The sequence below is a fragment of the Mandrillus leucophaeus genome, unplaced genomic scaffold (genome assembly GCF_000951045.1).
Source record: "Mandrillus leucophaeus isolate KB7577 unplaced genomic scaffold, Mleu.le_1.0 Scaffold76, whole genome shotgun sequence".
NCBI lineage: Eukaryota > Metazoa > Chordata > Mammalia > Primates > Cercopithecidae > Mandrillus > Mandrillus leucophaeus.
The window spans coordinates 6,669,984-6,685,435 of NW_012108252.1; the positions used below are offsets into that span (position 1 = coordinate 6,669,984).

A 15,452-nucleotide genomic window follows, 5' to 3' on the forward strand; every position below is an offset into this window, starting at 1 on the left:
CTGGGTTCAGTGGCTCATGCCCGTAATCCCAGAATTTTGGGAGGCCAAGGTGGGAGGATCACTTGAGCCCAGGAGTTCAAGACCAGCCTGGGCAACAAAGCAAGATGCCATCTCTAAAAAAAGAAAAAAAAAAAAAGTTTTAATTAGCCAGGCATAGTAGTGTGCACCTATAGTCCCAGCTACATGGGAGGCTGAGGCAAGAGGAACCCTTGAGAACAGGAGCTATGATTATGCCATTGCACTCCAACCTAGGTGATAAGAGCAATACTCTGTCTCAAAATAATAATAATCATCATCATTATCATCATCATCATCATCATGCACCATGCACCATGATCAAGTAGGATTATCTCATGGATGCAATGATGGTTCAACACATGCAAATCAATAAACACAATACATCATATGAACAGAATGAAGAATAAATACCATATGACCATCTCAATAGATGCAAAAAAAATTGATAAAATTCAACATTCTTTCATGACAAAAACTCTCAGCAAACTAGGCATAAAAGGAACATACCTCAACCTAATAAAGCCTATATATGACAAATCCACAGCTAACATCATACTGAATAGCGAAAAGCTGAAAGCCTTTCTTCTAAGAACTGGAACAACACAGGATGCCCACTTTCACCACTCCTAGTCAACATAAAACTAGAAGTTGCAGCCAAAGCAATCAGGCAAGAGAAAGAAGTAAAGGCATCCAAATTGGAAAAGAGGAAGGCAAATTGCCCCCCTTTGCAGATGACATCATCTTATATCTAGAAAAATCTAAAGACTCCACCAAAAATCTCCTACACTGGATAAATTCAGTAAAGTTGCAGGATACAAAATCAACACACAAAAATCAATGGTGTTTTTACACATCAATAATGAACTATCTGAAAAAGAAAGAAATAAGGCAATCCCCTTTCCAAAGCTATAAAAATAAAATAAAATAAAATAAAATAAAATACCTAGGACCAAATTTAACCAAGGAGGGAAAAGACCTCTTCAAGGAAAACTACAAAACACTGATGAAAGAAATTGAAGAGGACACAAACAAATGGAAAGACATCCCATGCTCATAGATGGAATGAATTAACATTGTTAAAATGATCTTACTACCCAAAGCAATCTACAGATTCAATGCAATCCCTATCGAAATACCAATGTCATTTTTTAAAGAAATAGAAAAAACAATCCTAAAATTCATACAGAACCAAAAACAAGCCTAAATAGCAAAGCAATCCTGAGCAAAAAGAACAAAGCTAGAAACATCACACTATCTGACTTCAAAATATATCACAAGGCTATGGTAACCAAAACAGCAAGGTATTGGTATAAAAACAGACACACAGACCAATGGAACAGAATAGAAAACGTGGAAATAAATCCTTGTATTTACAGTCAACCTATTTTTTGACAAAAGCATCAAGAACCTACATTGAGGAAAGAAACCCTCTTCAATAAGTGGTGCTGGGAAAACTGGATATCCTTATGCAGAAGAATAGAACTGGACTCCTAGGTCTCACCATATATAAAAATCAACTCAAGATAAAGACTTTATTAAGACTGCAAACTATAAAATTACTAAAATAAAACATTGGGAAACACTTCAGGGCATTGATCTAGGCAAAAATTTTACGGCTAAGAACTCAAAAGCACAAATAAAAACAAAAACAGGCAAAAGGGACTATTTTAAACTAAATGCTTTAAAACAATCACTAGAATGAAGAGGCAACTGGTTGAATGAGGAGAAAATATTCTCTAACTGTTCATCTGACAAGGTACTAATATCCAGAGTATACATGGAAGGAACTCAAACAAGTCAAGAGTTAAAAAAAAATAATAATAAAAACAAATAATCTCATTAAAAAGTGGGCAAAGGGTATGAATACACTTTCTCATAAGAAGACATACCAATGGCCAGTAGGTATATGAAAAAAAAAAAAAAAAAGCTTAACTTTCCTAATCATCAGGGAAATGCAAATCAAAACCACAATGAGATATCATCTTATGCCAGCCAGAATGGCTATTATTAAAAAGATAAAAAAAACAACAAATGCTGGCAAGGATGCAGAGAAAAGGGAACTCTCATACACTGTTGGTGGGAATGTAAATTAGTACAGCCACTATTAAAACAAACAAAAACAAAAAACACTAAAACCAGAAATTCCATATGATCTAGGTATCCCCCTACTGGCTATTTATCAGAAAAGAGAAAAAAGAAAAAAAGAGAAGGTAAGAAGGAAGGAAGGAAAGGAGGAAGGGAGGGAGGGCATCATCCCAGCACTTTAGGGGGCTGAGGCAGCCAAATTGCTTGAGCTTAGGAGTTCAAGACCAGTCTGGGCAACATGGTGAAACCCCATCTCTACCAAAACTACAAAAAAATTAGCCAGGTGTGGTGGTACACACTGGTGGTCCTAGCTACTTGGGAGGCTGAGGTGGGAGGATCACTTGAGCCTGGATGATGGAGGTTGCAGTGAGCTGAGATCACAACACTGCACTCCAGCCTGGGTGACAGAGTAAGACCCTATCTCAAAAAAAAAAAAAAAAAAGAGGAAAAAGATACCATTATATCAAAGGGACACCTGCATTCATGTGTTACCACAGCACTATTTTATTTAAAACAGCAGAGACACAGATTCAACCTAAGTGCCTATCAATTAATGAATGGATAAAGAAAATGTGGTATATATACACAGTGGGATACTATCTGGACATAAAAAAGAATGAAATCATGTCAGTTGCAGCAACATGAATGGAGTGCGGCCGGGGGGGTGGTGAGGGGGCAGTCATTATATTAAGTGAAATAAGCCAGACACAGAACAACAAATATCCCAGGCATGGGGTCTATGAACATAGGACTAAAAAAAATTGATCTCATGGATAGTGAATAGAATGGTGGTTACCAGAGGCTCGGAAGGGTAATGGGGAGGTAAGGATAAAGAGGGGTTAGTTAATGGGTACAAAAAATATACAGTTAGATAGAAGGAGTAAGTTCTAACATTCGATAGCACAGTAGGGTGACTATAGTTAATGAAAATGTATGGTATATTTCCAAATAGCTAGAAGAGAGAACTTAAAATGTTCCCTACACATTGATATGGACGGGAACACATGGATGTGTTACCAACACATCTCAACAGAAATAATGAGTACATGAGGTGATGAATAGCCTGACTTGATCATTACACATTCTATGTGTGTAATAAAATATCACATGTACCCTGTAAACATGTACAAACATTATGTATCTATAAATAAACCTGCAGAAGCCTGCTATATGTTTTTTATGTTTTTCTCACATACATATACATTCACAAACACATGCAGAGAGATGATAAGTATCAATTAATGGCCTGGGCAAAGAGGAGGCTAATGGAATTAGGAAGCAGTAAAAGGGCTCCAACTTTATCTGTAACTACTGAATTGTTTTATGTATTAAGTCCCAAAAGAGCTTGAAGAAATTACATCAAAATGTTAACATTTTACAAAGCTTGGTAATGGCTATGCTATTGCATTATAACTCCCTGTATGCATTTCATTTTGCTTAATTTTTTTTTTAAAAAAAAAGGAAAGAAAGAAATTGAATACAGTCTGAGCCATTAAGAGGGAGAGGAAGAAACGGGAGGGGATGTTAGTTTACTCATCCATAAAACAAAGAGGAAAAGATCACCTTTTTTTATATGTTGAGCATTGAGAACTCTATTTCTGTGAACTCTGTTCTCCTGAAACTTTTAATCAGTCAACCCAGAAGACTTGAACCTTCATAAACCAAATGCCAGCTCTAAAATGCAGCCTTACTTGAACTGACAGGTCAAAACAATATAATAATTCATCCTAACAAAAATGAAAAATTATTTTCCATTAGCTCATTTTGCTGAAAGGCTAATAACAATATATTTCCTTATAAATTTATTCCATTTCAATTTTAAAAATGGAATTTTTTATCTATTTTAGTTTTTGTCTTCTACTACCTTCCATTATTGTCCTTTTTTTAAATTATGAAACAGCTTATCTCTATAAACTATCTTTTTTCTGTGATGAGTTAAGACACAGCAATAAACTTATACAATTTTTTAAAAGCAGCATTTAATATTTTAGATACTGAGATCAATTCATTTATAACCATTTTAATGGGGAAAAAAAAAAGCCAAATGTGCTCCTAAGACTCCTATGAGTAAATGTATTAGTCCATTTTCATACTGCTATAAAGAAATACCCAACACTGGGTAACCTATAGAGAAAAAGAGGTTTAGGGCCGGGTGTGGTGGCTCACACCTATAATCTCAGCACTTTGGGAGGCCGAGGCAGATGGATCACCTGAGGTCAGGAGTTCAAGACCAGCCTGACCAACATGGTGAAACCACGTCTCTACTAAAAATACAAAAATTTGCCAGGTGTAGTGGCACACACTTGTAGTCCCAGCTACTTGGGAGGCTGAGGCAGGAGAATCACTTGGACCCAGGAGGCAGAGGTTGCAGCAGTGAGCTGTGATCGTGCCACTGCACTCCAGCCTGGGTGACAGAGTGAGACTCCATCTCAAAAAAAAAAGAAAGAAAAAGAGGTTTAATGGACTCACAGTTCCACATGTCTGAGAAGGCCTCACAATGACGGCAGAAGGTGAAGGAGGAGCAAAGGCACATCTTACATGACTGCAGGCAAGAGAGTGTGTGCTGGGGAACTGCCCTTTATAAAACCATCAGATCTCATGAGACTTATTTAGTATCATGAGAACAGCATGGGAAAAACCCACCCCATGATTCAATTACCTCCCACCAGGTCCCTCCCATGACATAAGGATTATGGGAGCTACGATTCAGGATAAGATTTGGGTGGGAACACAGTCAAACCATATCATGTATATTCGTGATACATCATTTGAAAGAGTAAAATACCATGGTGTAACTGATTACTATAATCCTCACAATCATTTGCCACCTTGTTTCTTCTGCCTTTTCTTTCTCTACTGCCATAGCATTGAATTCCCCTCTGCAACTTCAATGTTGCACTAGTTTTCCAGCTAGTTTTGAATGAGACAGTGGAATGATCTATGGCTGAGTCTTTCCATCTTGACCTATCTTACATAGCGGGATCTACATCTGACCATGACAGCTCATTCCTAAGTTCCCATCAGTCATCTCTACACAATCCAGTATGTCAGAGGTGAGCCCTGCACTATGACCTGTGCCATTGAGCTGGGATGCTTCCGGGGTCTTCTCCTCCATTGTCTTTACTAGGTTACTTCAGTAACTTGATCAACCACAATTAAGGTAATACTAAACAGAGTTCTAAGTATGCAAAGCTCTGAGAATTGGGGCCTACACCTGATCCACTCCAAAACCTTCCTATGCTTGGTGGTGGAAAACCATCTAAGTGCAAATGTTTTGATATTACCTGCTGGACATTCTGACTTTGAAATCAGCCACCTACTTCACCAACACACACACCCTACTCTTCTTCCTGCAAAATTGGAATTCCTGCTATTAAAGGCTGTCTGAATCATTGAAAGTTGTTTTATTTCCAAGCTATGCTTTCAGAAACTAATATGTTCCATGGCCCTCTAATAAACATATTCTCTGATGTTGAGAAGCAAGTATCAACCCACCTTTACTTTTCTCCTGGCCTGAGCCTGCCTAACACAACCATGTATGAAATGGGATTAAGTTTAACTTAAGGGCAGCTCTTAAGTGATGCTATACTACCGAATGGCAGTATTAATATTATCACACAGCAGGGAAAGGTTGATTTTTTTTAGTGACAGTCTTATTAAGGCAAGGTACAGATATTAAAAGACAGAAATTCCCTGGGCTCTATAATTATGATTTCCTCAGATGGAAAAAAAACAGCAGGCCATTGTCCCACCTTAGTGTGTAGTCACAGCAAAGCTGCAACAAAAGTTCAAAGAAAGATGACTGGAGAATCCAGGGGTATGAAAAGGAGATCGAGCAGTTTCCTAATGGGCAAGAAGTGGGAATAAGCCAGACCCACTTTGAAGGATAAAGGAGTAGCTCCATTAACCATTAAAGACTAAACCAATTAGAAAGGATGTATTAGAAAGAAAAATAAACAAACATGAAAGGTGTCATACGTGGTTTACCCTAGGTGCCCCTGTACAATTTCATCTTATGAATAGAAAATTCAAAATGGGCTTTCAGATTCCAAAATAATATCTCTTCTCAAACCTTATCTGAGTTTATAAACACAAAAGGAGGTACAAGATGAATTTAAATTGCAATATGGAAACAAATTTAACTTCTAATAGAAACATGGTTCAAGGTGAAGTCAGAAGTCTCAATGTTTATCTCCAGATGCATTTATTCCTGGCAATACATTGGAGTTTTCCACAGAGCGTTTATCCAATGTGGCCTTCCTTTGATGGGTCTTCTGGCATACCACATACACAGACCATATGTAGTAGTTTCCCCTTTCTCCCTGTAAAGAACTTATAGAATAATCAAGGGGAAAAGGGAAAGAACTAACATATGTCAGGTATCTATTAAAAGGGTGATACTCTACAAAGCACTTAGCAGTTATTTTTGCCATTTAAACTTGTGACCACAGTGTATGTTATTTGAATTCTAGAGAGTTTAAAAAATAAAGCTGAAAAAGACCTATGTATTGAAGATCCCCTAGCTATGGTGTATAACAGTCTAGATTTGAACCAAAATCCACCTGAGTCTACGCCCATGCATTACCTTTTCCCAATTCCATGTTAGATGAAATTATTGTGTGGCACTGGAAACATACTTCATACTGCAATTAATTGTTCACATTTTAGTTTGAAAGGAAACACTATCAAGATAATCTGTAATCCCTTACTTCAGAAACTCCTAATTTAATAATTGCAAACATTGTATTAATTCCCTTACTCTGGAGCCTTCTGTGTGGCTCATTTTTGTATTCTTCAGTTGTGAAATAGTCTGGTTATAATTTCAATCTATTTTCCCACTTAGAAAATAAAGAGAGGAAGTGGAATTGCCTTTTTAAACCGTAAGAGTCATTGAATCATTTTATGCAGAAGAGTAAACTGATCTAATCAACGTTTTTAAAAAATAAAAATAAATAGCCCACCAACTACAAAAACACATTTTAGAAAAGCAACTGAAGAAACCTGAATACCAATTGAGTATCAAGTGATATTAGGGAGTTATTTATACTTTTGCTAAGTGTGATGATGGCAGTGTGGTTATTTAAGCAAATTACTTTTTAGATATGCATATTAACATAAGTGGACTTTTTAAAAGATGACAATGGTAGGGATTCTGAAATACTTCATCCCCAAAAAAAGGAGCAAGTGAAGCAAGTATGTCAAAATGTTATTACTGAATCTAGGTATTGGCTATATTGAGATTCATTGTTATTTTTATTTTTGTGAATGTCTGAAAACTGCCATAGTACAAAGTTCATTCAAAAAAACAAATCTTTCAGCCTCAAAAAAAAGCAACCCACTTAATGTGAAATTCAGTTGCTTTGATTTAAAAAAAATCCACTTTCTAATATCAGAAATAAAACCTTCTAAAACACGGATTTTGAAAATAAATATTTTGTTGAGAGAACCTATTGGTAAGGATGTCCAAAAAAAAAAAAAGTATCTTCCAAAAGACAACAAGCAGACACCAGTCACGTTTTTTTGTTTTTTGTTTTGTTTTTTGCTTTTTATTTTTTTTGAGACAGAGTCTCACTGTTTCACCCAGGTTGCAGTACAGTGGCACAATCTCGGCTAACTGCAACCTTTGCCTCCTGGGTTCAAGCAATTCTCCTGTCTCAGCCTCCTGAGTAGCTGAGATTACAGGTGCACACCACCACACCCGGCTGATTTTTGTATTTTCTGTAGAGATGGGGTTTCACATTGGCCAGGCTGGTCTCGAACTTCTGATCTCAGGTGATCCACCGGTCTCGACCTCCCAAAGTGCTGGGATTATAGGCGTGAGCCACCACGTCCAGCCTCAATCACCTTTTATCAGAACACTGAATAAGAACTGGAGGAACAATCTCTCAACTAAGACATTGAAAATCTACCCAAATTCACAACTTCCGTGAAAGCTACAGGAAATCACTTGGAGGGATCAAAATACCTTTATGTTCTTGGCTTAAAACCAAAATGGTTGTGAACAGGCAACCTACAGAATGGGAGAAAAAAATTGCAATCTATCCATCTGACCAAGGTCTAATATCCAGAATCTACAAGGAACTTAAACAAATTTAAGGAAAAAAAATCCCATCAAAATGTGGGTGAAGGATACAAACAGATACTTCTCAAAAGAAGACATTTATGTGGCCAACAATCTATCCATCTGACCAAGGTCTAATATCCAGAATCTACAAGGAACTTAAACAAATTTAAGAGAAAAAAAAAATCTAAATGTGGTTGAAAGATATGAACAGATACTTCTCAAAAGAAGACATTTATGTGGCCAACAAAATATGAAAAAAAGCTCATTATTCCAGGTCATGAGAGAAATGCAAATCAAAACCACAATGAGATACCATCTCACACCAGTTAGAATGGTGATTATTAAAAAGGCAGGAAACAACAGATGCTGGAGAGGATGTAGAGAAATGGGAACACCTTTACACTGTTGGTGGGAGTGTAAATTAGTTCAACCATTGTGGAAGACAATGTGGTGATTCCTCAAGGATCTAGAACCAGAAATACCATTTGACCCAGCAATCCCATTACTGGGTATATACCCAAAGGATTATAAATCATTTCTACTATGAAGACACATGCACACACATGTTTATTGTAGCACTATTTACAACAGCAAAGACTTGGAACTAACCCAGATGCCCATCAATGATAGACTGCATAAAGAAGACATGGCACATACACACCATGGAATACTATGCAGCCATAAAAAAGAATGAGTTCACATCTTTTGTAGGGACATGGATGAAGCTGGAAACCATCATTCTCAGCATACTAACACAGGAACAGAATACCAAATACCACATATTCTCACTCATAAGTGGGAGTTGAACAATGAGAACACATGGACACAGGGAGGGGAACATCACACACCAGGACCTGTCTGGGGGTGGGGGAAGAGGGGAGGGAGAACATTAGGATGAATACCTGTTGTATGCAGGCAAAAAACCTAGATGATGGGCTGGGCATGGTGGCTCACACCTGTAATCTCAGCACTTTGGGGGGCCAAGGAGGGCAGATCATGAGGTCAGGAGGTCAAGACCAGCCTGGCCAACATAGTGAAACCCCATCTCTACTAAAAATACAAAAATTAGCAAGGCATAGTGGCACACGCCTGTAGTCCCAGCTACTCAGGAGGCTGAGGCAGGAGAATCACTTGAACCTGGGAGGCAGAGGTTGTTGTGAGCCAAGATCACGCCATTGCACTCCAGCCTGGGCAACAGAGTGAGATTCCATCTCAAAAAAAAATAACCTAGATGATGGGTTGACCAGTACAACAAACTACCCTGGCACATGTATACCTATGTAACAAAACTGCACATTCTGCACATGTACCCCGGAACTTAAAGTAAAATATTTTAAAATAAAATAATTTAAATTCAAATAAATATAAAAATTAAAATTAAAAAATAACAAAATGGTCACATAACAAATGAGAGACAGCATGATACACCTGAAAAATACAGATATAGAAGAATCTTTCCTTACTGGAATCACAGGTGTGAGACCCGAATACCTTTGAGGTTCTCAGATACCTATTCTGGTCTCTAATATAATCCTAGGTTTGTGAGAAGCCAAACTGCTCACTCTGGTACTGAACTATTGACTCTTTCATGAAAAACGAAAATGAAACTTTTAATCCAAATTCTATCCACAGTAACCTGATCAAGCACAGGGTAATGTGCCTAACACAGTGCTAGAAACAGAAAAGGGCTCTGGAGAGCTGCAAGTTTGTTTGGTTTACGACCCCATCCCCATGCCCCCAATATCCACAGGACATGAACACATTAACTCAGCCTAATGATAAACAGGTTCCTGTCTGCAAATACATCCCAGGAGTTTCCTTTGGATAAGAAAACTCTTTTTCTGTGTCTGGACCATCAGAATTACAAATCGGCTACAAACACAGCATCTTCTTGCTGCTGCTAGTCCAGTTTTGTCTTAGTATTCATCACCTAGCTTTGTAAGAGCTAGGTGCTCTCTCAGCATGAGAAAATAAAAATCTGTCTCAGAGTCAAGGCAGGGGTAAAGCAGAGAATACGAACTTGCCCCACTTCAAAGCACAAGGCATATCTTTCAACTAACTAAACAGCAATCCCAGCAGGCATGACAATACAAGCTTTCTTCCCTATTGTTGTTTGAAACAATCACAAGCTATTTGTTCATATTAATTAGTTTATATGTAGTATTAGGCAGCCTTGATTAGAAAAATGCTCTTTGTTACTAAATGAATAGAGTAACAAACAAAACCAAAAGCTTTTTAAAAAAATTGTTGTTTTGGCCTTAGAAAAAGATTTTCAGGCCTTTCACACTTGAATGTGGATTTATCTTTACAAAGTCCCTGAATTCACTGGAAAAGAATGCAAGTTGATGTGCCAAACAATACCAGGCTAAGGTGACTGAGTGAGCTGCTTATTATGCTTTGCCTAAGAAGATGCTATATCTAAATTATTTTTACCTTCTTTGAACATGGGCAAAACTGAAAATAAGGGAGAAGACATCAGTAGAAGTTTCAGGGCAAGGGCAAGTGAGCCTTGAACTAAATTTGACTGTACAAATTACATGCGAGGAACTGACATATAATTAGGAGGTCCATCACTGGCCAAAGGATCCTGGGAACCAAGTGACCCAATAGTCTGCATCTCTCCAGAAGAAGCTATCTATCTCTACGACCTAATGCCCGAGTGTATAGCTGGCTCCTTCCCCGTGGGCTTAGTTCCCGAACCATCAGAGGCTGCCACTATTCCCAAAATACAGCAAGGATAATGGAACTACCCTGGTTAAAGTTAATTAACAGACTTGCTCAATAAAACAATTATCGAAAGTCAGGACTTGAACCCAAGTCTATTTCAAAGGCTGGGACCATTAAGCTAACACAGATTTCTTTAAGATCAATGTTAAATTTGTTAATATGGTTTGAAAGGCCTTGTAAAATCTCCAATTTTATAATCTAACCTATTTATGCTAATTGAAGCATTTGCCAATTTCTGCAGTGTAACTATTTCATATGGCTGATTTCAAGAAACTAGCATGAAGTCCACTGGCTCACAAAATTCCTGAAAATTTAACAATCCGCCTCTGTGAGTTGGTATAGGTGGCTCTAGGGACATTACTGTTTACAATCTCAGACCCCACTGTAGTGCAACCATCCAAAACAGAATTCTAAATGCTTTGCTCTCTCTCTCTCTCTCACACACACACACACAAACACACACACACACACACACCACCCTGGGACACTTGACATTTACCCATGCTTTTTCTTCTCTTTTACCAAGATAACCCATATTCATTTGTTCTCAGCCTAGTGGTCTTCCTTCAGGAAGTCTTCCCTGATCCTCTAAATCTTTTCCGGGTTCTCCACTTTCCTCCTAGAGCACCCATACTTCCTGTATTTGTGCATTCCTGCATTGGTGACAAAACCTTGTAACTTTTTGTTTTATCTGTATATCTCCCACTTATCTCTAAACTGTGGCAGAGCAAAACTTATTTCTCTTACTTATTCTTGTATCCCCCAGGCCTGCCACAAGGCTTGCTGAACAATAATAACAATGCTTGCTAACACACACTGGGCAATATGCGCCCAGAATATGTGCCAGGCACTATTCTGAGTTTTATAGAAATTATTTCATTTCCTCCTTAAAATAACCCTATCAGGTTGGCTTCATTATTACCATGCTCATTCTGTGGGTAAGGAAATAGGGGCACTAAGAGGTTGGATACCTTCCCCTCAGGCTCAGGTAATTAGTAAATCGAAGCAGGATGACTGGTGAGCCTATGTTTCTCCCTCAAGAAACCAGTGTTTCTTGGCCACATTTTTTTCTCATTAGTGATCCTTAAGGAGAAAAATTAATTATATTTAAATTTTCTGTAACGAGAAAAAACTAAATACTAAGGAATAAGATTTTGTTGGATAGAGGTATAAGTTTTGGAGGAATTTTTCTCATCTCCCAAAATCCAGTTTTTGTCCTCTTGAGGCAATATCACTATGTTAAGAATGTATGTTCTAGGACTTTCATTATCCATTTCCATTAATGTACCATATATTTGTCCCTAAAAATACACAGTCTTGTTTTAGAATTTTAATGGTAGCTTCCCATAAGTACTATTTTCATCTTGCTTTCTTTTTCTTCCATACGATATCTTGGAGTAATATATGGCTGTGTAGATATCCTCATTTTAAAACCACTGAATAGTGGTCAGGCGCGGTGGCTCACGGCTATAGTCCCAGAACTTTGGGAGGCCAAGACGGGCGGATCGCCTGAGGTCAGGAGTTGAGACCAGCCTGGACAACACAGTGAAACCCCGTCCCTACTAAAAATACAAAAATTAACCGGGCATGGAGGCACATGCCTGTAATCCCACCTGCTCAGGAGGCTGAGGCAGGAGAATCGCTGGAATATAGAAGGCGGAGGTTGCAGTGAGCCAAAATTGCGCCACTACACTCTAGCCTGGGAAACAGAGCAAGACTCTGTCTCGGAAAAAAAAAAAGAAAGAAAGAAAAAAGAAAAAGAAAAAAGAAATAAAATGACTGAGTAGTATTTCAATCATGTCCACATTCCTGAATTCATTAAGTATTTCTACTATTGGATATTCACAAACTTTTGTATTTCTTGGTTTGCAACCAATGCTTCAATGAATATCTTTATATACTCCTTGGGCTCACGTGTGAGTGCTTTTCTAATGTAGATTCCAAGACAGCAGCAGGGCATGTGCAGTAATGTATAATTTGAATAGATACTGTTGAATTACCCTCCAGAGTAACTGTACCAATTTACTTTCCCACAGAGAATTTTCAAGAGTACACATTTCCCCCAGTAATTGTATGAAATAGAACCTCTTTCTCCTTTGAGCAGTGTTAAACATTTTAATTAAATGAGTCATTTAGAGGTATTTCTATTCCTCACCAGCCGATAGGAGCTTGTGTAACAGAGAAGATGTATAGATAAGAAGAAGCTGTTGGAAATGCTGACAGATGACAGCAGCAACACCGGGATGTGGAAATGCCTTGTCTAGAAAACCTGCACTAGCCTAATTCACTTCACAAAAGGACTAAGAAGAGTCATTACATGGGAACAGCTTCTGTGGACTTTGAAATGGTGACCTCAGGTAACAGGCACTAAATCTCTTTGCCCATTCTCCAAGTCTCTCGGATACCAAAAAAGTCTACTGAAGATAAGGGAAACCAAACACCCAAAGTAAATGAAGTGTTGAAAGGACAATGGTCCACTTACCAGAAAGAGAAATGCATATGACGATGGTAACACTAAACATTCTGGAAAATAATACTGAAGGCCTTGGTACTTTATTCTGTATTCATATGATATGAATAAAGGGCTTTATTCATAAGATAAAATCCCAAGGTGGATAACAATGATGACATCCCAAATGGTGCTGAGGAGAAAACACTATACTATATGAAGGAAAAATGCCCCTTATTCTCCTTTTTCCCTCTCCTTCTTCTCTCCCTCTCTCACAAACACAGAAACCTCTATTAAAATACATACAAAATTGAAGAGCCTGCAAAATCATACTGAAAAAAACAGTGTGGAATAACGTTCTGTATCAAGTTCAAATTTCAATCAATATGGCTCTTTCTTGAAAGTATGCTTTTTTCTTCAAAGCTACCCGAGGCTGGGCACAGTGGCTCAGGCCTGTAATCGCAGCACTTTGGGAGGCCAAGGAGATGGATCATTTGAAGTCAAGAGTTCAACACCAGCCTGACCAACATGGTGAAACCCCATCTCTACTAAAATACAAAAATTAGCTGGGCTTGGTGGCAGGCGCCTGTAATCTCAGCTACTCGAGAAGCTGAGACAGGAGAATCGCTTGAACCCAGGAGGCAGAGGATGCAGTGAGCCAAGATCACACCACTGCACTGCAGCCTGGGTACCAGAGCAAGGCTCCCTCTCAAAAAAATAAATAAATAAAAATAAAGTTGGCCAAAAATTGATTGTCACGAATGAGAGAGGAGGTCACACTATAGAAAGAAGATAAATGAAGAGTAAATGGGAAACTACACTTCCTGGGCACCTCTGTATGCCTCATGTATATAAACCATCATTTAATCCATGTAACCATCATGTGAGGAACGATTACATGAGAGAGGTCTGAAGCTGAGAGAGGTTGGCATAACTAAGGCTTTTTATCCCGCAATCAGAGGAGCAGGGATGTGAACTGTGGCCTTATGACTCCAAAGTCTGTTTCCACATTGTACCCTGCTGCCTGCTGAATCTGAAAGAGTCCAGTGAATGCTTGATTAAATCAGGCTGTAAAATCATCCGAACAAAGACCATGTCCCTGCCGTATTACTGCTCTTCACTGGACAGAAAAAGATAACTCATACGATTGCTGTTCAGAAGTTTCTGGAATCGCATTTTGTTTTCAAAGTTCCTAGAACAGGTCAAGGCAAAAGAGTAAGTATAGGAGGAGGACGACAAGACAGCCCTCAAAAAACTTGTTAAAGTTAGATCCATTCTGATATATTTCATTAAACCTCACCCCAACCCCCAGCCCACAAAAAAAGCCAAGAGAGGAAAAGCAGCAGGGTTTACTACTGACTTATTTTGATTTAGAGTGTGATGCCTATAGTGACAGTCGGGCATCCTAAGCACTGAAAACCAAGGCCTCCTATGAACAGAGGCCAGTTCACTAAAATCACTTGTTCATTGTTCCAGCTGCTTCCTGAACTAAATGGTACCTCACTCACAAAAGCACCATTATTCAAATACTCACCAAATGATAGCGAGAGAGATATACATGATCCCTAGAGTCAAACACACTTCCTGAAACCCAGTTTAAATATTTGACAAACTTATGATTACGTCAGACCTCTGCTAGTCTGAAGCCCTTACCTGGGGCTGTGAAATTACAGGGATGGAAGTAGAGATGGCAGCCATGACAGCTCTGTGGTTGTAGATGGTGAATAGGCCCCAGAACTACGGGAGACAAATGTTCTTGTTTGCTGATCAGATCAAGGTCATGCTAGGAGAAGCTGTGTATCTGGAAAACAACAGGAAAACCCACATTTAGCATAAAAGGACTAGCATATGGGTGTGAAGTACCGTTGGCCAAAGGAGGTAAGAATCCCTAGAGTCAAGTTTCAAATACTAGTTTAATGCAAACAGAAAGCCTGTAGGGAAAAGCTAAGGTCTAAAAGCCATGACTTCTGTGCTATCTGTCCAAATACTCTTAAGTTGAGGAATTTTCATAGGTTTGAATCCAACATGCCAGGTAGATGTTTTGGGAAGACAGTTTCAAGTTGCAGAGCCGGGGAGGGTGAGTCGGTGGGAAAAGCCATCCTGCCATTA

The 15,452-nt window shown here is 38.5% G+C and overlaps 1 protein-coding gene across 2 annotated transcripts in view; it reads right to left on the reverse strand.

Moving 5' to 3' along the window:
* The window catches only part of LPAR1 (lysophosphatidic acid receptor 1), a 171,509-nt gene that overhangs the window by 89,694 nt on the left and 66,363 nt on the right, over positions 1-15,452 (reverse strand). For both annotated transcript variants that reach the window (XM_011966395.1, XM_011966394.1), the window contains one exon: positions 14,997-15,144. In XM_011966395.1, coding sequence (XP_011821785.1) covers positions 14,997-15,041 — 45 coding nt within the window. In that variant the 5' untranslated portion in view covers positions 15,042-15,144. The remainder of the gene's footprint in view (positions 1-14,996; positions 15,145-15,452) is intronic.